This window comes from Pangasianodon hypophthalmus, chromosome 22 (assembly GCF_027358585.1).
Source record: "Pangasianodon hypophthalmus isolate fPanHyp1 chromosome 22, fPanHyp1.pri, whole genome shotgun sequence".
In the NCBI taxonomy this organism is placed as follows: domain Eukaryota; kingdom Metazoa; phylum Chordata; class Actinopteri; order Siluriformes; family Pangasiidae; genus Pangasianodon; species Pangasianodon hypophthalmus.
The window spans coordinates 13,910,670-13,934,497 of NC_069731.1; the positions used below are offsets into that span (position 1 = coordinate 13,910,670).

General features: G+C 36.9%; 1 protein-coding gene across 1 annotated transcript in view; it reads right to left on the minus strand.

Moving 5' to 3' along the window:
- Positions 1-23,828, minus strand: part of sema5a (sema domain, seven thrombospondin repeats (type 1 and type 1-like), transmembrane domain (TM) and short cytoplasmic domain, (semaphorin) 5A) — a 209,275-nt gene that overhangs the window by 136,718 nt on the left and 48,729 nt on the right. Inside the window, exons 2-3 of the mRNA XM_026938143.3 lie at positions 17,496-17,705; positions 1,757-1,856 (exon numbers count right to left, since the gene is read on the minus strand). Coding sequence (XP_026793944.2) covers positions 1,757-1,856; positions 17,496-17,640 — 245 coding nt within the window. The 5' untranslated portion in view covers positions 17,641-17,705. The remainder of the gene's footprint in view (positions 1-1,756; positions 1,857-17,495; positions 17,706-23,828) is intronic.

Here is a 23,828-nt window from a genome sequence, read left to right on the forward strand (position 1 = left end):
GAACACTGTTACTATTGCTTTTGTCTAATTTATAGACAGACCTCTATTATTTGTTAGCTACCTTGGCATTAGAGCTCCTTTTCAAAGCTTTAAAAACCTTTGAAAAGGAGCTCTTTCATGCGTGATGTTGGAATGTCTTCTTTAAAAATGTCTGCACACAATAACTGAGAAGGTGTATGTTTCGGAGTGTCATGCTCCACCTCCGTTGTAGTAACTTACAGAATCATAGAGTGATAAGGATCAATGGTTGGATCAAGAGAATCTATTCTATTTTATTTTCCTATTTTATTCATTATATTCTGCTTTTATTATATTCTGTTTTATTATGTATCACTGTTGCATTGTGGGATGAGGCAGTGAGGAAAAACATTTCACTACATTAAAACATCACATGTATGTAATATGTATGTGACAAATAAAGAACCTTGAACCTTGAACCAATCCTAGAAGGAATAACCAGTTCATTTTGTCTGAGAAAATGTTTTTTTTTTTTCATATTCGGTTCGATCACTGCAGAAGTGTTTAAAAATGCAATAAAAATAAGCTTTCCGTACTTGCTATAATTAAACTGTAAAATAAAATTTGGCTACCAGCATTAATAAAAAAAATTAAGGACTATTAAAATGAAAATCTGAAATTTTTCATTTTACTTTTGATAGAGGCTCTCAGGGTTTCACCAATGATCATTTTAAATAGAAACCAGGTATAAGCAGGTATAAGCCTGTGTAACATGCTATACTATGTAAAAGCTCAATACTGGGTTCTCCAGCATGATGAAGCAGCAATCATGAGCATTTTTACAGTAAGCACTGCTGTGATTAAAGGCCATTTACTGTATTGACATGTCTATTGATTGCCCCGTACAGCATTACAACTAGAACCAATCAATGCTACTCTCACACAGACTCTAATATGCTGTACAGAAGTACAACACATGTTTTTGTGGAAATTTATTGACAGCTAATCACCCATCAGTAATTTGAAATCTTTACAATCAGGTCCAAAAGTCTGAATCTATCCCTAAGAATTGTTAGATTCCATCTCTCTACACTAACATGAGTTAACATGAGTCCAAAAAATATGTTATTCTAACTGAAAACTGTAAGGAAGTTAACGCAAAGCGAAAGCTTGAACACAGAAGTGCTGGGTTAAAAAGCCAGACTTCATTTCCTTTAGTTTCAGGTCAAAGGACTTGTTTAGCATAACACAAATAAGAATCCCACATTGAATTAATTCTAAAGTGAGATTCCTGTTTCCTGAAAGAAAAAGAAAAAAAAAAACTAAACTAATTACTCTTCTGGCACTGTTTCTTTGGGGAAGTGGACTGTTAACACTCGTTCATCTCAAACCCGCAGTTGTCACTAAATAATTGCTTGGAGATGTTCCCAGCTGCCAACACATTTCCTTTTCTCTCTTCTGTTTTTTTTTTTAAATGAGAAAAGCAGGTCTGCGACAATATTCTGCAAGAGCCTGTTGAAATCATCACTCTGGTTATTTAGAGATGGATAGAAAAGGACCAATGACGCTCTCACATTTACGGTTTCGTTTCCAGTTAATGAAGCTGTCTTACACCCGAAGAAATCAGCACTACCCTGGCGTCATGCCACTAATTTACACTTGTGCGTGATCGAACGTGGAGCCAACACCTTCTGTAATGTGCTTGGAAAAGTTAGTGTTTTGTAAAAGATAGGTTGATTTGACCTAACCAGAACCTAAGAATTGAATTTGACATGCTAGCAGAGTAACAGTTCATTACCTCGCCCCCACAATCAGCTCGTTCTGCCCAGGGTCAAAGGTCAGCTGTGAGTAATCCACCGTGCCCTCAGCTCTAAAACGATGGAGCCATGGCTCAATTTCTGTAACAGAAGAGGAGACAAGTCAGTGTGTGTGTGTGTGTGTGTGTGTGTGTGTGTGTGTGTGTGCGTGTGTATTCGTGTTTGTGTGTGTGTCACTGTCCCTACGCCACATCTCATATTAACCTTAGTCCCTGGCATCAAAGCCTCACAAGTGATAGACATCAAGTTTAATGGTCATGCCAATTTCAAGCTTGTCTATCTTCATTTCCTTTTCTTCCAGATACGTCTAAATTTGATCAGTTTTAACAGCATGCCTGATTATTTTTTACAGACACTCCTAATGCAATATCACGCAACAGTCGTAACATTGGGGAAAGTCAGACAGAGAGATCAATAAGGGCAAATTACCAGAGAGAGAAGGGGGAAACTTTCATTAAACTTGATTGCCATTTATCACCATGTGTCGTGTTGTCTATATGAGTCTAATGATGTCTAGATTGTTTTTTTTTAATACTGAACCAGGCGGATTCGAAAATCAGGTGTGAAGGTGATAAATTGAGTTTCTAAATCGCGATTACTTGATTAACAAGGGGTAAATGAGTCATTTGCACTAATCATCTGAAGTTGAATTCATTGCAGGAGATAAATGTATGTCTATCTTTTACCCTGAGGGTAAATCTACACAAAGTACAGCTTCTGGTTTAATAATAGTTCCTGAGATGTCTGTAAAAATGGAGGTGAAGTGCATCAGAATCCCTCACAATTCACTATTTCATCATAATCCAATGTCTAAATTAATTTTATGAATCAGATAGTTTTCACAAATTTAATTCAATTTTATTTGTATAGCACTTTTAATAATAAACATTGTCCCAATGCATCTATGCATCTATATCCAGAAGAAACCTGGATATAGATTTAGGTCCCTAATAAGCAAGCCAATGCCACCAGCATTGTGGATGATCCCACACACCCCTCACACACACTCTTCACACTCCTGCCGTCTGGTAAACGGTACCGAAGCATTCGGGCCCTCACAACCAGACTGTGCAACAGTTTCTTCCCTCATGCCATCAGACTCCTAAATACCTAGAACTGGACTGAAGGAACACACACACACACACACACACACATACATATACACACACACATATATACACACACACAACTGAACTGGTCCAAAGGAACTCACGCATACATACATACATACATATACACACAACGGAACATCCTCTATGCACATGCACTGCACATGTTTTGCACATGTTTTATTATTGCTGCTACTTCTATGTTTACACTGTTTACACTACCTCAGCTGTAATATTTGCACTACTGTCACTTTATCACTTTCAACAGGACTGTGTACTGGTCGGCGTTGTAGTTATGTACTGTCTGTTCTGTCTTGTGCTGTCTGCACATGTTTCCACTTGTGCACTTTACGTTTAATTTATGTAAATTACGTAGCCCCCGTAGTTCTGTGTTGTTCTGTGTTGTCTTATGTGGCACCTTGGTTCTGGAGAAACGTTGTTTCACTGTGTACTTGTATATGGCTGAAATGACAATAAACTCCACTTGACTTGACTTGACTTGACAAAAGAGTAGCAAGGAAAAAACTTCAAGAGGAAGAAAACTTTCGGAGTGTCATGAAACGGAAGCAGCGAGCTTAATTTGAAAATCCAAATAGCGGGACAAAACTGTAATCAGAAAACATGCAGGGGGCAATCGATGAGAAGTCAATGAACAATGGCAATCAACCTCACAAACAAAGCAAAAGTCAAACTGGTAACAGTAATGGCAAGCTGAGGAAACAATGCTCACAAATGTACCCAGGAAAATAGCGAAATCTCACAAAGATTAGGGTGAGTGAGCTGGTTCAGGTGTAGAGATGTGGTGAATCCTGGATTGCTGGTGGATTTGGATTTAACAGAGAGAAATGGAACCCATCCTCTTCTAGGTGACACTGGATAGTGGGATTTTAAATAATTACACTACAGACTTATAGAAGATTAAATGCAAACCATACTGAGTACCAGATACTAAAAGATGCTTAGTATCTGGGCTGAGAACAGGACAGTCTTAATGGTTACAACTCTACAATATCCAGTGAGATTATCCACTGAAGAAAGGGTGAGACTTGGGCATAAACTGTTTTGGGGAAGTGGACTCTTTAGGGTATCCAAGTGCTGAAAACTCTACACAGAAGTAAAGCATGAGGATGAATTGGACAGGTTCAGAGATTAAGGAGAACCACAGCAGTAGAGGTGTGTGAGACTCTGGCACACATCAGACATCAGACAGCAGAAATGGACATACAGCTCAATTTAGACAAAAATCTTCTATGATCTATGATGTAACACAAATCTTCTGCAATTATTGGTCATATGACATTTGTGAATCACTATTCACACATTTAGGTCATATTTTGCATGTCACTTTATGAGTTAGACTGCCACTTTACGTCTAGTCTCGAACGTTTTCAGCCATGATTCTTAGAACTTTTCATTTTAGCCCCGCCCCCTAAGTGAGTTGTGATCGTGTTTCGCACTGTCACTGATAATGATTAGTAGCATGAACGCTACTGGAACATGAACATTGGAAAGTTGTAAAGGTGTAAATTAGGGTGTGTAGTTTTTAAATAGGAACCACACTGGCTAAACTAAGGTTTCATTCAGGTTTCACATTTTATGAATCTGAATAAAATAAAATAATAAAAACTACACGTACATTTATTTATATATTAGAATTCATGTCTAGTTACTTACTGGAACAGTGGACATCTTAAGACAATACTTAAAACTTATTTTCTCCACTTATTTTCACCGATGTCTCCATACAGTGTTATTCACAGTGTTTATTACCCATGATGCTCTGAGTCAGTTTAACATTGAGAAATGGCAACAATTCATTTTATAGTTTTGACATCCAGACTATTTGCATGAATTAAAGTGCAAAGTTAGCTATTTTATTTGTAACAAGGCTAGAGCTCATGTGTTTAGCCACCCAGTGTCCTCTGTCAGGTTTTAGCAGACCTTAGTCAGCTTTTAGTGTGTGGGTGTATGTGTGTGTGTGTGTGTGTGTGTGTTTATTTGATGCTAACTGCTAAGATTTCTTTCTTAACTGTTCTTTGTTAACCAGGGTCTTTGTACATATAGATCTTGTAGGAGAAATTTTATATTACCAAAATTCAGGATGTTCAGAAGATGACAAATCTAAATGTTTTCTAAATGTAATTGTAATTCCGAGTGTAATTGTATGTACTCCATTTTGATGATTATTTTATGTAATTTGTCGTTTTTACATTTACCCCCCCCCCCCCCCCCCACCAAAAAAAAAAAAAAGACAGTAAACTGCACTTTTCCTTGTTGCTGTTGTTGTACCCTCAAATATACACCTTTTGTATCTTTAGTATGTAGTGTTTACACAGACAGATAATTATGGTCCAGTTATGTTCCTTAATTTTTTTAATAAAATTTTTTTAAAACAACAAGGAAAGTTATTCTTTAGTACCCCCTTTTCTGAGAGTGTAGGCATGTTTCAGGTTCTATAAGCTCCTGAAATCTTTGACCAGAAGGTTGAAAGCAGATACCATGCTGTACTGCGAACCGTTATATTGTGTTAGACAGTTATCATGCTATGAATTCATTTTATTCTGGATATCTGCCTGCAGCTGTAAAACAAGAAGTTTGCTTTTCATGGTTCTGGTTCAACACAGAAGCTATTTAAACAGTCCAAGGTCTCTGCATGCAAAAAGCTCCCTGCTGCTTCCTTTGAGATTTGCTGTGTATCGAATCCTCTCACCTGGACGTCAGTGAGTTGATTCAGTTTGGAAACGGGTTTGAAATATCAGTCATTCCTCAGCTGAGTCAAACCAGAAGCCTTTTATTTCTCGCCTTGTGTATTTGCCCTTTTTATCCAACTGTAAATTTACTTTGGAAACTAAAGTTTTAATAGCCTTCGAACCAAAATTACAGAGGGAGGAGAGCCTAAGGCAAGCCTATAAATCAGGCATGACAAGCCACTCCAAAGCCATAAACAAGTGGGCAATAAAAATGCAATCTTGGGGGGAGGGGAGGGGGTGGGTGGGGGGGATTTAAATGGAGTAAGTAGTTATTAAAAAGGCTTATTTTACCACTTTTTTTTAAAAAAACTAGGATCTTCCTGTGAGATGCCAGACAAAAAAGAGAGTGACCGAATACATTCCTTATGCAGTGTGCACTGGGAATAAAACACATGTTGAGTGATTTTGCAGATGGAAATGGACTATGACAGACACTCCAGATTACATGCAGCAGCGGCGTATTCAAAGAAGCCATAAAATATTTTACCCTAAGGGCCAATTAAAGTTTTGCAAATGCTGATGTTACTAATGGCTGCTTTGAATCTGATACGGCAGTTTGCGTTTCTCTCAGACTGTTACACATCTTCATAAGAAACCAACCATACATCAGTAATGACAGCAGCAAAATATATTTATTAGTAGCTTTTGCCAATCAACTGCCAGAAAAAATAAACACTTAAATAAAGGTTTCCAAAAAAGCAAGACTGGAAAGCTTCAAAAGTGAAAAGCTGTCATTAAAGCAAAAAAAAAAAAAAAAAAAAGAATTGGCCATTAAAGGCAGTGAAGGTAAGCTCAGAGTTTATTTCTTCTGTTTACGCTTCACAGATATAAACCTTCAAAAGACAAGTCTGTGCAAATTCTGTTCATGCAGGTCAGGATGAGAGAGAAAGAGACCATCTGTTTTCCAACCCTGTCATCTACAGCGCTAGAGTTGTTCTTTTTAACTCCCCTCCATACAAGTAAAAGCAGCCATCTGGAGTTTGAAGTAGTTTGAATCTTAACAACTTTGCACACATATCCAATGTAAGACACCAGTGCCTGTCATTTACCTTTATATTTATTCCAGAGTGACTTACAGTGCAAATAGCTGAAGGCGTAACCAGTGGCCTCCCTCAAATTTTGGGGTTTCTAAGAAAAAACTTTGCTTGGGCCCCCCACTAAACACCATCTGCCCCACCACAAGGCCATTTACTGTTCCACTACCATAATATCTCTCCCTAATTTTACTTAAAACCATATATTTTTTTAATATAATAATATAATAATAATCTTTATACTGTTGAATTCTTAAATTTGGTTGGTCAGAAGGTGTTCATTATTTTCTATAATAGAGGCTCTGACAATAGTGCCCACTGTAATTCTAATCACAGGTTCATATTAAGCCATTTGTTCCAACAAATTACAGTTTCTATAGTAACAGCTCATTCAAACGGAACTTATATGGTCGACACTCAAGTCTAATAATAAATGGCTTAAAAAAACCTTTTATTTAACACAGAAAAACATATCATAATTGATAGGGTTTGGATTTCTGTAAGGAAACTTTAAAGTTTATGTACTGTTTATGTAATATTTATGAGTCTCCAGTGTCAACAGTCAGCAGGTTGTCTTCACAACAGAGGGTTTTGAACTTGGTTTCTTGGTAACATGACAAGCTCCATTTTTTTTTCATCTTCTTAACTTAACGGTAAAAGGAAATTCTGGTGAATGAAAACTGTTTATAGCTGTTATAGCCTAAGTGATAACAGGAACTGATTTATCTTGCGGATGTTCCACCACATCAACTGTAATTAAAACCAGATAAAAAGTATGACGTATCATACTGTCAAGTCAACTCTGTTAACAAACTTAATTTCCCAGAACACACAGCGGCCCACAGACACGGCTGCCTCGGACTACACTTCCCAGAACCCACTACCGCTAACTTGTTCCCAATCACCGGACGTCTGATCACAGTTTAAAACAGTTTAAAAGAAACTCTCACACCACACTCAGTGCAAAGTAATGCTCAGTTTGTATCTTGCATCTGAACTTACCAAGCTTGTTGTTTCTCTGATTGCTTTGCTGGTTTTGACACTGATATTTTCCTGGTTTCTGTATCTTGTTACTTCCCTGTGTATACTATTTGCTGATCGCCTGACCATAGCCTGTTCTTTGACCTTGACTTTGCCTAACATTTTGGATTTTCTGCCAGTCTCTCAATAAATAACTCTAACTGCATCTGCATCCGTCTCAGCCCACTCCCTCTGACACATACATTCATTCATCAAATTTATAATCCTTGGCAAATTGCTGTGGCATAAGGTGAATAAAACATTTCAGGATGTGATGTTATTAGAAAATAATCAGCTTCAGGGTGGTAACTCTGCTTCATGTCGGGCCTCATCACAAATCATTGATTATTGTCCTGTACTAGTGTGCCCTGCCATGTTTTATTCTTTATGTATCTTACCTTTATGCACTTGTTATCACCAGATATTTTTCTGGGTTGTGAACTCTTACTCTGAGTGGTCTTTTTCACCATATTCATCTTCATGACCCAATCAAATAGGCCTAGCTATGGAAAGGCATCAGAGTCAGAACCAGATGTATGACTCCTGTATGACTTTTCATTGATCAATTTGCCTGCTTTTATTTAACAATGCAAGTTTGGGCAAACCATTTTCTCTTTTCCTTGGCAACACTAGTGTACCTAGTGTTGTTTCACTTCCTGACATAACTAATAAAGTGCTAGTTTCATACCAGTGCATGAAGATGGCTAAGGTTCTCATTAAGGAGTTCACTGATTACATACAGTACATAGTGGCTTACTCTTCATTACCACTGAATACAAGAGGAATATAAAAAAAACCTGGCTTTATTAACAAAGCCAGCATACGAGAAGGTTCAGTAGTGGACAATAATCTCAGCATTATGTACACCAAAAATTTGTTTTCATTGTTCTGGAACTTACCTCTAAATGCAAGGTGAATATGGAACAAATTGTAATGCTTAGTAAAAAACAGAAACTAAAAGGACAAATTAAACACTTAAATGAGACACTTGTTAATAAGTGTCAGTGCAGAGAAATACAGAGATATCTCACTGTGGGTTTTTTGTGAAGAATGTCTTTGTTGGGGTAAAGAAAGCCAGCACATTCCCAAAAAATTTCAGTAAAACTCACTTAAAGGGCCTTTTTTTTAAAATGAACAAAAAATGTTGTTCTGTTTTTGTAGGCATTTAAAAAAAAAACACAGCAACAGATTTATTTAAATGATTCCATACAGGAATATATTTAGAAGATAGCTATGGGCTTTGGTATGCTATAGTGAAATATGAATAAAATAAATGATTTCGTTTAATATTTTGTAAAATAGAACCAACTATTCTATTACAACTATTATTCTAACAAGTTCATTAGAAAACATTGTGGACATGGTCCAAACAGAAATAACTGTAAGTGTGGACAGGAGTGGGATGAAAAAGAAACCTCTAATACACCTGTAATAGTCATATGTTGGCCTCAATTATATTTATATAATAGACAAAACGGCAACATTTTTTGACTGAGCTCTGTTGAAGAAAATGAAAACAGTCAGGAGTGCAACAGTCAGGAGTGCACAGTCCATCAACATGCTTTGCTATTGATATTTTTTGCAGAATAGTGTAACACTCCTGTTAAAAATATTGATCCTCAGAGTACAGTAGAGATCTAAGGTAAAAAGGCAGCATGTAGATACATAGCTGGATGTTACTCAATAGACTACATAATGTATCTATGTCTAGTCAAAACTGCCCTTTCTGCTAAAATGCCTCTTAGTGTATTGATATAGCATAGTATAGCATTGATATATACTGATAGTGTTACAGTAGACAAAATCGAGGCCGTGGTCTGTGTTGTCTCTACAGACTTTGAGCCGCCTTCTGTGAATTTGAAAAAATGACCACTTCTAGTGATGTAGTAGATGAAAAGAGAAGCACCATTTTATTGTTTTACGGTAACACACAGATTTGAGAGTGTTCTCAGACACACACAGATGTCCCAATGACTTTATTGATTTTTCACAGATGCTGGTTCAAATTCAGCATGACAGAGGCCACAGTTACAGTTTAACCTTGTTATTAGTTTTGTGGCATACATAGTGACTTGCTGGTGCAACTGTATGTCTAACATTGCTGCTAAAAGCCGAGATCTAATGTGGGATCTCAGGCGGAGATATAGCAAGCAGGAGGTCTGACTGGATGTAGATTATGTAGTCCATTAGAGAACTGTGCTGTATATCACTTACTGAATACGATCGTTATCACTTTTATAGATATAGTAGGTGGAACGGAGGTCAAAGTTAAGTGTCTGGAGTTTGAATATCAATACCACTGCACACATCATTTCATAATATTGTGAGACTGTAGTGTCCATCAAAACCAGTAGTACTAGAATACTTTTTTAATCCCGCTTCCACTCTTTCCCGAGGGAATTCTGACCAATTCTTCCATGGTGACTTCCACAGTTATTGTTTTTGTTTGTACCCGCCCACAATATTTTCCAATGAATGTATTTGGTTTTCTTCCCAAAATGTAAACAAAGTCACTTAAACCACAGTGACCCTGACCAGGATACAGTATTTACTGAAGATGTAAAAAATGAATTCAGTAAACATGTTGCGCGAGTAACCTGCAGTGTCCAATACGTGGACAGTGTCATGTTTATGAATGTGGCTTTTCTTTGTTCCATGGGTTCACAATCCCAAAGCATATCTCTGAAAGTCTAGCATTACTGCTGGAGACATAGAAATTGTCAAACATGATGTAACTTAACAACATGTGATATAGAATTAGCAAAAGGTTTCGCTTTGACTTAGTCTTGCAAGCCAGATCTCTTTTGGTACATTTTGTCAATAAACGTGTCGAGCCCTTGAGCAAGGCCCTTAACCCTTTCTGCCCCGGGGCGCTGTATCATGGCTGACCCTGCGCTCTGACCCCAGCTTCCTAACAACCTGCAATATGCAAAAAAAAAGAATTTCACCGTGCTATAATCTATATGTGACAAATAAAGGCTTCTTCTTCAAAATGATCAGAAACTGGCCATTTGACTGACAGGGCAGACGACCAATCATAAACCTTTTCCCATAATCCGTCAGAGATTATATTGTTTACTCACTATTAACTGCTTTATAGCTGTTATACCTTTAGTTAATATACTATAGTATAAGTTGCTATGAAAAGATCACAGTGTTACACTGTTCTAAACTTTCTCACTTGGAACCAGTATATGGAAGTATGTATACACAAAAGTGCAAAAGTATACAAAATTCAAACACTCGCTATAACAGTCTGAGCATCTGATACTGAGATTAGACATACCTAGACTATATGCATTTCTAAATCTTATCAAGTCAAAACTATTTTTTAAAAGTAGATTGATGCAGTAGACAAATTTCATACTGATAGTATTACAGTAGACAAAATTGATGCTGTAGTGTCTGTTGTCTCTGCAGAATTTGAGTCACCGTCTGTGAAACAATAAAGATGATCACTTACAGTGATATACAGTAGTACTTAAAAAAAAGGAGCACTTCTTGGGGACTCAGATTTCGGACACGGGCATCCCAACATCTGTATTGATTTTTGACGGTTCAAATTACACACAAGAGAGACTACAGTCTCAATCCTCCAAGCCAATTTACGGGGAAAGTAAGTGTGTGTATTCGCCCTCAGGGAAAGCAGGGTTTTTTGGGGTAGGTTAGATCAGAGCTGGATTTGCACTAAGGGGTTGACTTGCCAATCTCCTTGTCTTCTGCTTTAAATGCTTAAAAAAAAGCAAACCAATTTAATTTTCAATCCCAGGCCTACACAGTTTCAGGTTTGCAGAAAGGTTTATGTATGTTATGGTTCTAGGTTCAACTGTTTGTTGTAAAAATGTTCAATCTGTAAAGTTGTTGGGTTTTTCTTAGAATGTTTTAATATCACATTTATAAATGTTCTAACATTTAGTTGTAATGTTATTACGTCATTATTTTTACACAGTGCTAGCACAGCGCAGTGTTGTAGTAACATTGTGAAGAATCATTATTTCCGGAACATTATTTTTGTAAAGTTACCAGCTAACCCTTTTAAACCATGTCAAAAACATTACAAAACTTTATGATAACCTTTTCAGTTAGCTGGGAAGTAGGCATGTGCTGAAATTAAAAATTGTCATATGATTTTTCATATGAATTTTCATAACTGCTGGACCTCTAAGCATGGATTACAATACTATTGCCATATTGTATTCTAAAATAATTAATTGTCCCATTGGTCAGCATAACCACTGTTATTGGTTATTTTTCACAAACAAAGTTATTGTGGATTGCTATTATGTTATTTACTTCTAGTGTGTTGTGATGTCTTTTGTTCAATTTTTGTTCTCTATTAAGCTTAAATACATGGAAAGCAGAGTGAAAAAAACAATAATTTGAAATGTTTATAATAACAATTGATCAGCACATACAGTACCTAACTGCAAGTGTGTGCTAGGGGGTTGAGTAGACTAGTCAACCACAGTTATTTTTGTTGTCAGGCACACAGTGAAACACTTGTGCAATAAATATTTTGTTAATATTTTGTTAAATATTATGTTAATTCTTACTAATTGAATCACATTCAACAAATTTCTTTTTTTTTTTTTTTCAAATTCACCCTTTAGATTAGAAGTTATGGACATCTACCGGCCTATTGAGCACAATGGACCCGTAGTATGGTTTTATTTTTACAGATACAAATTTAATGAATTTTGACTGTTACTTTTCCAAGTGTTTAGCTGTGATAATCAAACGTTTTTAGGTAATTTATCTCCCACACACACTAGAAAGGATAAGATCATGACTATCAGCTTCTATAAGACTATCACCTTCTATAAAAAACAAACAAACCAATACAACACAATAAAATATACTACACATCCTACAGGCTTAGTTGTAAATTTTATTCTACATATTTTAGTAAAAAGCTCACAGAAGTTTAACCCATAGCTGCTCAGTAGCTGCGCACTCTCAACTACAGAATCAGTGATTTCTGAGCTCTCAGGTCATCCAAACAAGTGATTTTTAAGATTATTTATTTTTACATTTTTATTGCACTGATTTGTTTGTATTTTTCATTGCTATTAATGTAGCCTAAAAAGCACTGAAGATGCAAATGTATTTTGTAGCCTGTGTAGGGCTATTAAGTGAAACACAGTTTGAGGGGTTGTTTACTGCTGTTTTAACTATGCATTTAACGGCACCAATAAAATAACCTAAAAATAGCAACATCTCAACTTGTTTTTTTGCTTTAACTATGAAAAAGACTTAACTATGAAACTTCCTAGTGTGTACTTTTTTGAATCCAGCTTCTACTGAAGTCAAAGTTTGCCAAAGGCTAAACAATACCATTATTATTTCCATGTAAAACCAATTAGCCGAGGTGATATTACCGAGTCATTTGTTAACTGGAATTTGATCACTAGGTAAACCCAAAGCTCTGGGATAACAAATAAGAGCCAGAGACAGCTGGCCACATTTGCAGTACCTCTTCCAAAATCCATGGCCATAAATAAGAGCTGAGGCTGGAGTACTGGCAGGCAGGTCAAAACCCAAAAAAAAAAACACTGGGCTAGAGAGAGAATGAGCTGAATAATGTAGTATATTCTTACACTGTGCACTATGTACTTGACCACAGGGTTTCTACTCTTTCTTCATAAAACAAATTTCAGATCCTTTTAAGATTTATTTTTTACATTTCTAAAATTTTGTTTAATTTTTAAAGATCAGTTACTGTAAGACAACATATTTACTAGATTTTACCAAAAAAAATATTCATATTTTTTTTCCAAAACAGACCATATTTTTCACACGTTAGTCCTGCACAAGAACCAAGAATTATCTTGAACCTAGTGTAGCTGGGTAGTAACATTTTAAATCAAAAGTCATTTAAGAAAGACCTCCAATTTCCTGTTATCTCACATTCCTAATCTATGCCTCATACTACACTAACTGGCCAAATGTTTGTGGATACCTGACCATCACACCTGACACACTTGACCATGTGGCCTTACCCAAACTGCTGCCACAAAGTTGGAAGCACACAATTATGTAGGACATCTTTGTACGCTGCAGCTTTAAGATTTCCTTTCAATGGAACTAAGAGGCCCAAACCTGTTTCAGCATGACAGTACCCCTGTGCACAAAGCGAGCTCCATGAAGACATGGTTTGCCAAGGTTGGAGTGGAAGAACTCGAGTGTCCTGCACAGAGCCCTGACCTCAACACCACTGAACAACTTTGGGATGAACTGGCATGCCGATTGCACCTCAGGCCTCCTCACTCGACAGCAGCGCCTGACCTCATTAATGCTCTTGTGGCTCAATGGGCAAATCTCCATAGCTACATTCCAAAATCTTGGAAAGCCTTCCCAGAAGAATGGAGGTTCTTAAAACAGAAAAGGGACATAAATCTGGACTGGGATCTTCAAAAAGCACATATAAGTGTTATGGTCATTTGGCCACAATCATTTGGCCATATAGTGTATAAAACTATTAATACCCAGATGATATCCTGGAAAGAAATACAGCATGGAATGCAGAACACTTTGGCACTCAGTGATAGAAGCCTGCTTTAGAGATCAGTGGTATTCATTTTTCTGAATGGTTTAAATGTTTGGTTTGCATGTGGTTTGAATTTTTTTTTAAATAGACACACAGTAAGCAAAAATGATGTTACACTGCAGACAGACATTAGTTAATGTTTCTAAAACTTTTAAAAATTTGGGGTTCTGGCATGGCTCAATGACGCGAGGTAACTTGAGGTGATTCCGTTTAAGGCAAAGTCTTGATAGTCAGCCTATATCCCTGGACACTAAGACCCTGATGTTAAGATTTTGTCATTTCCTTAGAAAACTCTCTGAACACAACATTAAAGAGAAAAATTCATTATTATGGGAAAAAGTTAATGACTGCATAGCCCATGTTCTGTGGCTTTCAATGACACTCATCACCAGTTATTAAAATGCACTGTTGTCCATATGCATGAGTATACACTTCTACACATACAATGTACAAAACACAATATACTGTAGAATTTATATACAATGTGGTTAGAAATGCTCTTTTAACTTCAGGACTAGGAAAAAGGAGCAGCATTGGAGCTGTTGTTTTGATTAAAAACATTAAAAACCGCAATGTCGGAACTATTGTGGAGGATGTGTTATCCTATCCCAAACAATGCAAAACAGGCTAATTGTTTATACTTTAATTATTTAAAGTTAGTTTAATTATTTTATTTCCATGGGACTGAACGTTGGCGCAGCAAGTAGCTCCAGGAATCACGCTGCCCCATGCTTGCATTATGAACATTACAAGTCAGGACAGTTAATAATTGGGTTGCCAGGGCTTGTTTAAAAATATTCTGCGGCCACCATGGTCTTGTTTTATAGCAAATAATTGTAATTAAATCTAAGAAATTTCTGCAAACAATGGCAAAATGCTTTGTTTTGCATTCTAAGTGTGTCTATAAAGTACTGTGCCATTTCTACTGTATGGTATACTGCATATATTGATATATTGCAAAGATTGGGAGAATAAAAAGGGGATTATGGAGTGGATAATGTCTGTATAACAGAAATATGCATGCACCATATTGACCTTGTTTCCCATGCAATGGCTGAGAAAAAGAAGAAGAAAAATTTCTAATGCCCAAATTTGGTGTGGTAGTTTCAGGTCTTTTTGTTTCAGGTCTTTTGTGTGGATTTTGAGATGTAAGTAGGCTGGAAATTTTGCTGAAACCTGACAATCAATGATATTGCCTTGAACACGGTTAAAGGTATGTCTAAAACTGCTCAAAATGTGGAGTTACTCTAAAAATTCACTACATAGTAGTCTACAGCATAAGTCAAGTGTAACTGCCTCTCAGACAAATTTTGTTTGACATCCTGCTCCACCAAAAATCAATGGTCATGAACTGTTGCTGACTAAAAATATATATCAGTAAATATGGTCCCTACATTGAATTGGCATCACATTATACCCTGGTATATGCCTATAAAAGTTATCCCTGGCTGTCTAAACAGCTGAGTCACTAAATGTCTTCAAATAAAGAATGAAGACCCACCTCTATACTAAGCACTTAAACAAACACTTAAGGCAGTGTAAAAAAAAAAAAAAAAGACTACAAAGCACACCCTGGATAAAGCCATCTTTTAAATTCTCTAAATCTAACTCAGTTGTGAGAGTGTAGTGCATAGTGTACAATTTGAGACACAGCCTATTTCTTACTCCAGCATAATCTGGATCCCAGATGAAAATCTCAGAGACCATAAAATGTGAGAAAGCAGTTATTTTAGTCTAGGTGGAGCGACATGAAAAATATACACATGAAGAAATATAATGGGGTTAAAATAATGCTAACCCATGTGGTGAGCTTGTGTATGCTGGGGCTGCATAAAGCCGTCTTTGTGGATGAATCGGTTTTATTGTCATTTGGTTGGTGTGTGGTTATGATATTTCTGAACTGTGTGTAGCTCTTGGATTAATACAAAAACATGCACACACACACTGGGAAAACCACACAGTGAAGGCTGTATTATAAAGTGCTCATTTTTTTTTTTCTTGAAAGTTTCACATTGTTTGTGTGTTTATGTGCATGTGTGTGTGTGTGTTTGCGTGACCATATTCTTGGACAGTCATTCCGAGAACTGGCTGTCTCTAACACTATGCTCACCTCTTCATTTCTGACAGGCTTCTGTGATTTAAAGTGCGTCTGTGTGTGTACACGCTGAGCTTCATGCCTGTGTAAATCTGTCCTTGTACTTTTTAGGACTAGTCTGAAAGGTGCTGCTCAAAAACCCCAAGATATTGTGCCCTTTAGCAAGGGCACTAAACCATAATCTGCTTCTGTCAGTCTCTTTCAGTCTGTAGAGAAACAAGACCTCAGTGGCTCGAACTAATCATGTCTAGTGAAATAAATACAGGTTCGAACGCACACTCCATACGTTTAGAGCCACTTCCTTGAAAGTGACCTTGTCCTGTCTGAAACACTCTGGAGGCCTTCTGGCTCTGAACAGCTTGATTACTTATTGAGTACTCTTAAAATGACATTGATCACACAATCTGTAATTTCATGGAGAGGGAGAGAGAGAGACGTAATTAAGGCAGTAACAAAGTTTGCAAGCACTGTTTGGTCTCTAAGGGTGCGTTCGCATATGCAGCATTTAGCTGGTTTGAATGGAACCCTGGAGTGGTTTGTTCCGCAGGTGAGAACAGAGAGAGAACAGGTTTTGATGGATGAATCCAGGTTGTGACAAGTGATTAGCATGAGTAAAAATAATTTTTAAACTAGGTATATTTAAATTGGCTTTAAAGTGCCTTCCTCACAGGGGTGAATTTTTAAGCACAAGAGTGCTTGCTGAATCTACCTCATGGCAGCGTACAACCTAAAAACAAGTATGCCAATACTTTAATCTTTAAGGAAAATGCAAGAAAACCTGAGTGCAAACTTTATCATACAATGTTAAAATACAGTGAAAACTAGGGCACTAGGTAGAGTTGTAAGATCTTTTATGCTGTACCACATGTAGGGTGCAAACGACGTTTGTTGGAAGGCATTTGGGAATCAGCTTAAATTGAAGATGGTGGATCGATCTGAAATAATAAGAATGTTAAAAATTGTGATGTTGGAATAAAATCGTGATGTTGGAAAAGCAAATTGTCAGGGAACCTCATACGGCATGTATAAAAAAATATGTCAGTGGAATATATGTCAAATCTGATCTGCTACCTCTCTGCATTTCAGACTGATATTGTGTAGGACTGAACAAGGATCAAAATGCACTTAAGCTAATTGAATCTGGGAATAAATAAATGATACTCACCTGCGTGAGAGATGAATGGATGCTCAGCTCGGTGGCAGGGTGACTCTGTCGCCATCGCTACGCCCCAATGGGACATTTTTCCAGGCAGTAGGAGCAGCAGAACCAGGAAGCGGGCCGGGCCGAATCCCGCAACACGGGGCGCCATCGGCCTCACCGAGACTCAACACACTGCGGTTAGAGGCAGCCAACACAGCACTGCGCATCTGAGACCTACAGAGATGGGGGGGGGCAAAGTATGAGCAAGTATGTGGATGATGGTTTATTAGTCTTGATCCTCCTATACTGTAGCATTCACTACTTAGCAATTTCTCTCCATTGACCCATGCTGTGTCTTTAGAGAGCAATACCACTGTAATATTTATATTAAAATAAGGAAAGGGGGGAAAGACACTAACACAACTTTTACAGTTCAGTTTTTCCAAGAGCATTCATTTGTAGCACATTTATTATCACTTTAATTTCTCCTTTTTTACTCAACACTCAAAATGACCTGAACATCATCTCTGTAATATACACTGATTGCCAGTTTACTATTTACTACCCAACAAAATGGTAATATAGCACCTACGTTTTTATTACCCATCAAAGAAACCACAGTCCTGCCATCTTAGTTTCTTTTGCTCCTCAATTCAGAGGTCAAAGTTCAACTAGATAAAGGTGGCGCAAAGGGAAAGTAACCACTACTAGAGGCAAATGTGCCTTTCACACCCCGTGTCCTTTCCCCTTCAGTGAACTGTTTTTTTCCACTGGGCGAATTTTATTTTGGTCTTATTGTTGCATTATCTGAAAAAGCAGAGAAGCATAGTTCTTAGGTGTCCCCTGTATCACCATAGCAAGGATTAGAAAATCTGAAATGCAACACCTAATGCAGAAATTTTGGCACCTCTGAAACAGACATGCTGTTTGGCTGTGATAGACCAGCCAGAGCATAAACTTTCGTAAATATGTCTATATTGTTACGTTAACCTGTATATGTCACTAATTAGGAAGTTAAATGAAAAATAATCTAGATACAATAGAGTAAATAGAGTGAACAGTGTATCACAGAGCAGGACTGACTGCTTTTTCATCACATTTTTGTGGTACTTTAAAGGCAGAAGGAAATGGTCCACAGTGACACCCTGGTAAGAAAGAAGTCAGTTGAAAGAAGTTAGAACTAGTGATGCTCTACAATCAGCAGGGAATTTCATTCCCTCATTGCACTTGGCCAGACTGAGGGTTAAAATAAATTCTACCTAACACTGCAGTATGTGTGAAGGTGTGTTTTGAATCATCAATGGTCACTCAGTTTAATGAGGCTCAGGTCTTTCTCAAAGAAGGTTCAAGTCGAAAGTAAACAAGAGGCTTGTTTTTGTATATGAAACCAATCTGCTGGGTTGACATTAACACCTCATTTAGTAAATGGCCGCACATGTCTCAGTAATTGCAACCATAGCGTATGGTTTTGGGTGCGTGCAAGATAGTCCGTGTTTTGTATAGTATCCTGAGTTTTGCACAAAGGGCTAGACAATCCAATGATATGAAATCAAGATCATGATAAATGACACTGATGACAGTGCTCTAAGTATCACAAATATGGTCAATGTTTTACTTTATAATGGTTTGCTTTTCCTTGTTGGTTTTCCTTGTGTAGGTGTTAAATAAAACTTTACTGACACCACAGATTTTCTGTTATGTTAGCCAACCTAATTATAACAATACACATAAAGGAAATGTCATCAAGTAACATCAAGTGATTTTTACCAAATCATCTACCTATAGTATATGAAAGTGCTGTGAGTTTTTTAATCAGGTCTTTTTTTTTTTTTTTTAATTTATTTATCAGTAATCAGAGAAGCCCCGTGGTATCCTTTTCAGAGGGGACCTGAATATCAACAAGAAAGAAATTAAAAATTAATAAGGAATTAAAACTGACAGCAGATAAGACATTAAATAAAAACATGTTAATGAGTAATACAATCCTGGACATATGTAAATTAGAGTAAACAATCTCAAATAAAATGGACATAAAAGCTAGAAGCAATGATTCATCTTCAGTTACTGCTTCATCCTGCTCAGGGTTGTGAGGCGCTAACGCTGTCCGCTGAACAACCTTCCAAACATTAAACCCAAAAATACTTCTAATACAATCAGGAAGATTTAATAAAACATATTTAAATTAATATAATAGATCATATAGCCAAAAATCAAAGTTAATTAAGTTGGACAATCATTAGGTGTTTCCATATCTGCTGAGGATTTGCTGAAAAGAAGTCTTATTGAAATGATTGAATAAGCAGGAACCTTGGTCTCTGAGCTGTCATCTCTTATTTTTAATGATTAGCATCCTCACTGACAGATGTTCAGTGTTATATTAAGACATGCAGCAGAATGCACATGCGGCCTGAAACAAGGAATGAAAAAAGGAAATAGTAATAAGAGTTCCTCAAAGAGTAAACAGTTTGGGAACATACAGCTGTTGAGATTTGGCTCTCTGAACCTTTTTACTTTGATCCTTTCAGCCCAGTGCTATGAATCTGTAGAATGACCTGTAACTTTAATTCTATGATATACACACCAAACTGGAAAAAGACTAACTGGTGCTCTTCAAAGGGCCAGTGAGGATTTGTATAGTATCATATAGTCACATAGTAAGATATTGTGTTCTGTAAAGTGTCTTTGCCCTCAGAGATCAATAAAGTACTCTGACAGGAGAAAGGTTCACAGTCAGTACAGGGTTTTAGAGAGTGACAAATAAACAGGGTTTGCTGTTTTGCAATCAGGGACATGTCTGGTTGTCCTGGAGTGGCACTGGCCCCCATCAAATTCTGACTGGCCACCACATGTGCCCCCCTACTGAAAGTGGCAGTTGATAGGTTAATGGGTTGTCAGTTACGTGCCACTGACATTTTAATTAGCGCTCTTAATGGCCATGAAATTTTAAACCGGAACATTTTGTCCAAATCTGACCTGAATCTTACCACTACCAACCGGAGACAAAATAAAACACAATATGGAGCCTTTTAATGTGACACCCATTAAAAAGGAAATGAATAATTAATGTCATCAAACCCACCAAAAATCAAGCAACATTTTAGGTTTCAATTTCACTTTAACTAATTTATCCATTGATCGATGTATTCGAAAAAAAAAAAAAAATCCCCAAAGTCTAGGCTATAATAAACCTTACAGCCTCCCAACACACACACACACACACACACACATACTGTAAAAAATGCTGTAAATTTACAGTACTTCTTTTAATGCTGTCTAATTTTTAAAAAAAAAATGCAATGCATAGTGGGATATTGAACGTTTTTGGCAGTGGTGAGAAGGTGAGATTCTCCTTGTGTCAACCTTCAGTTTAAATTTAAATGCTAGTAAAAAGCTTGAATCTGTGCAACAAGTTTTGGTGGCTCACTGTTTAAGGCTTTGCTTTACACATCAGGTGGTTGTGTGTTCAAATCCCAACACCACCATGATGCCAGGTTTAGGTCTTTAAGCAAGACCCTCTGCTCAGTTTTATCCTTCCTCAATTGTAAGTCTTTTTTTTTTTTTTAAAGGATCAGCCAAATGAGCAAACATACTGGATTATGTGTTATTTTATACTATGTAAGATACTACACTACTTTACTGTAAATATGTTTTATAGTTATTTACTGTACATTTTACAGTATTTTACTGGCTACCCTGCTGCTGCTACAGTCATTTTTTTTTTTACTGTGTAAACATAAAATTTATTATTTAACAATGGACCCGATGTTTAATTCTGTTCCACTCCTGCGTCCCTCCTTCTGAAATTGGTCTGTACACACCATTCTTTGCACTGACAGTTTAGCTCATGAGAATACTAATGCTCTAACACTTTACCCTCAATAAAAAAATCTAGATTTTTATGAATATGCAAATTGAAAATGCCCCTGAACGTACATCCCCAGTATCATCTGCCTGTCTGGCACTCCAAGTTTTATCAAAGAACACACTTTTACAGACTGCAAACAAACCAATTCTCATACAAAACACATTTTTAATCAGCCATGCTCTTCATTTCATGACCATCAGCTTATTTAATTGCTTAATTTAACAGTATTTGGACACCTGTACATACTGCATTATAGTCTCATATATTCACCATCTTGCATGTCTCGGTGTTACTTCTTACTACTACACTATAGACAGTATACTTGTATACTGTATATATACACTCATTGTCCACTTTATTAGGAACTATGTTAAGCTACAGTATGTACATTTTCACCTAAACTTCTTTTTCCAATCAATTGTCCTGTGTGGATGAGCCTGTATGTACTGTAGCTGCAGATTCCTCTTCTTGGCTGACAGGAGTGGAAACTGATGTACATTTTGAGCTGCTTTTCTGATCACCACGGTTGTAAAGAGTAGTTTTTTGAGTTACCGTAGCCTTCCTGTGAGCTTGAAACAGTCTGGCCATTCTCTTCTGCCCTCTCTCATCAATAAGGCATTTCTAACAGCAGAACTGCTGCTCAGTGGATGTTTTTTGTTTTTCGCACCATTCTGTGCAAACTCTAGAGGCTGTTGTGGGTGAAAATCCCAGAAGATCAACAGTTTCTGAAATACTCTAGCTGATCTAGCACCAACAATTATGCCATGGTCAACGTCACTCAGATCACATTTTTCCCCATTCTGATGTTTGATGTGAACATTAACTGAAGATGTTCCATCTGAACATTAAGTTGATCTGTATCTGCATGATTTTATGCATTGCACTGCTGCAACATGATTGGCTGACTGGATAATGGTATGAATGAGAAGGAGTAGGGGTTCTTGTACGTTAACGTGGCCTATGAGTGTATATATTTCTGCTCTTTATCCAAAGATAAGGTTCAACATTAATGTAGCCTTAAGTAATACTAACTCCATTCATTTATAAGCTAACTACATCACTCTTGCTGTCAGAATCATCCGATTTTCATGCTGCTTGAATCTTCAGGCACTTCTCTAAGTGTGCATGCTTGGGCAATAGTAAATTTCTATACGTTTCTCCTAAAATACACACACACTTGATTTATTTCCTTCACATACCAAACTTCCATAGGGACTACAGGGCAAGGTCTCTCCTGATGTGAGTCCCAGAATGTTCAAGATGAAATGTACAACATGATTTCACCAGGGTAATGTAAAGTGTTTGGATTATAGGGTTGCCAAACTTGTCAGACAAAAATCTCACCAACTCTTTATACTTCAGAAATTTCATTCCTGTTCCTGACAGCTGAGATGAACAGGGGCAGATGTGGAGGAGAATGTCACTGAAATCAATCAAGGTAAAGCTGTTCTCATCAATTTTCACACCATAGAAAGCATAACATGCATGTGGGAGACTGATAGAGTTATGTCACATGAGATTTACAGGGCTGATGAAAGTTGCAGATTTTACAAATTGGAAGTGCAGATATCTCGCCATCTAAACATTTTAAGATACTTCTTCACCTCTCTGTACGCTCTGTTGGTTAGTATTAAACTCCACAATAATGCAACCTTTAATGAAATAAGCATATTTCTTTTCATATTGTTCAACAACTGATTAAGAAAACTCTTACTGAAAAATATACAGCATTTTCTGGGCATCTTTTCTTTGCTCTCTAGCAAATGTAGAACTGTATACTGAGTTTACAGGTACATTCAGCTATTCATCAGAAAATGTATTAATATGCGTTTTTGGTTAGTTGGAGGTGTGTTTGTGGGCAGAGATTTTTTCCATGAATAATGTGAAAGCATTTTTTGCTCTTTTGCAGGTACTGGGATTTATAAAGAAGTGAGGAATACATATAGACTTATTTTTTCTTTTAGTGTGCAGCAAAAAAGGCTCTTACACAGTAGGTGCAGTAGTTTATTTTTTCTTACTACTACAGATAACCTAGAAACTATGTAAAACATGAAAAAATAATTGTTTAAGTAATGCCATCAGCACAAGTGTATTATGTGGCTGAGAAAACTGCAGTCCAGGCCGGATTGCTTGTCTGTGTTAATGGGCCTCCTGTCAGTCATTTTATACACCCTTGTAAAAAGCCCTCCACTCCACACCCATCTCAGTCTGTTCGGAAAGGAAAACATGGCAGACTCCAGTAAACACCTAGTGCAAATAATAATAAGCTATAATAATAATAATAATAATAATAATAATAATAATAATAATAATAATAATAAGCCAACAATGCTATGCTTCCAAAAAAAAGGGAATGACATGAAAGATAGTACTACTGGAATACTGGTAGTGCTTTTTATGATTTTCATCATTTAGAGAGCCAGGTAAGGTCATGCTTTTATAAACCACCTTCACAAAAACATATGTAATACTAGAAAACTGCATCAAACTCT